The 1,079-nt window shown below is 45.6% G+C and overlaps 1 protein-coding gene across 1 annotated transcript; it reads left to right on the top strand.

The window, feature by feature from the left end:
* Positions 1-231: 231 nt before the first annotated feature.
* Positions 232-657, top strand: LOC130808493 (uncharacterized). The gene has a single exon (XM_057673962.1). It carries the CDS (start codon positions 232-234, stop codon positions 655-657), a length of 426 nt encoding a protein of 141 aa, XP_057529945.1.
* Positions 658-1,079: the final 422 nt, after the last annotated feature.

Genomic DNA, 1,079 nt, shown 5'->3' with positions numbered 1-1,079 from the left:
AGGTACACGAAATATATGAAAGGTCGCAGGTGGGACCTCTTTAACACCCCAGCTACTGCAAGTTGGGTGATCAAAAAACTCTGCAAAGTAAAAGAGACTCTAAACCAGTGGATGAAATCCCCCAACTACTCCATAGCAGAAGTCTACAAAGATATGATGGCTAATCAAGCTAAAGTCGAGTAGGCGAACACAACGTGGAATAGAGCTACAACACCCAGGAGCCGATTCATAATGTGGCTAGCGTACCAAGACAGACTGAAAACAAAGCAAAAACTCCTGAACATGGGGATGATTGAGGATAACATATGCCCCATCTGTTGCACCCAGACAGAAACGAAAGATCATTTTTTCTTCAGTTATGAATTTAGCAGACAATATATAGACATGTTGAGACAATGGCTTAAGGTGATGTGGAATGTCCGAAGCTTGAAAGACTTATACCGCAAATGTTGTATGCCTAGATCTAAGGTGAAAGTCATAGAAGCCATCCTTGGAAACCTAGTCTACGCCATATGGCGCGCAAGAAATGAGGTTGTGTGGCTCAAGCAAGTCATAACAGTTCGAAGAGTGTTTGTGACCGTTAAGCAGGAATCTAAACTGAGACTTAGTCACCTCTCGTGGAGCAGACCCATTCACAATTGGGTTAAGGAGCTATGAAGCTTTTGTGCTGGTTGCCCGTATTTCCAGCCCTTCTGCAGCTTCATGCACACCCCCCAGCAGCAGCCTTCACTGCAATGCAACCCCACACAGCTACACACACCATAGCAGCCCAAAGACTGCAGCTAGTGCTGGTGACTTGTGCAGCAAAAGAGCCGGCTATGCCTTCAGCAGCTCCCTCACCTTGCTTTTCCCATCAGCTACTTGGCGCAATCAGCCTTAAGGCAATGTTTCTGCTTTTGAGCACCTTTCTTTGTTGTTGTTCTTAGGAAACTAGGACTCATGCAAGGCTAGCTTCATCCTTGTCCTTTTGCACCTTGGGGGTATAGTATTGACCTGAATCATAGGTAGCTTTTTCTTGTATATCGCCGCATGTGGCACTTATTCTTTTGAGATATCCCAGTGTCCCCCGTGCACTTGAA

The sequence above is a fragment of the Amaranthus tricolor genome, chromosome 3 (genome assembly GCF_026212465.1).
Source record: "Amaranthus tricolor cultivar Red isolate AtriRed21 chromosome 3, ASM2621246v1, whole genome shotgun sequence".
Lineage (NCBI taxonomy): Eukaryota > Viridiplantae > Streptophyta > Magnoliopsida > Caryophyllales > Amaranthaceae > Amaranthus > Amaranthus tricolor.
The sequence above is the reverse complement of the archived record's forward strand: the minus strand, read 5'-3'. Positions and strand labels throughout refer to the sequence as shown.

Bases quoted from the DNA above. Each gene is read 5' to 3' on its own strand.
- LOC130808493 (XM_057673962.1), top strand. From the start codon at position 232: ATGTGGCTAGCGTACCAAGACAGACTGAAAACAAAGCAAAAACTCCTG.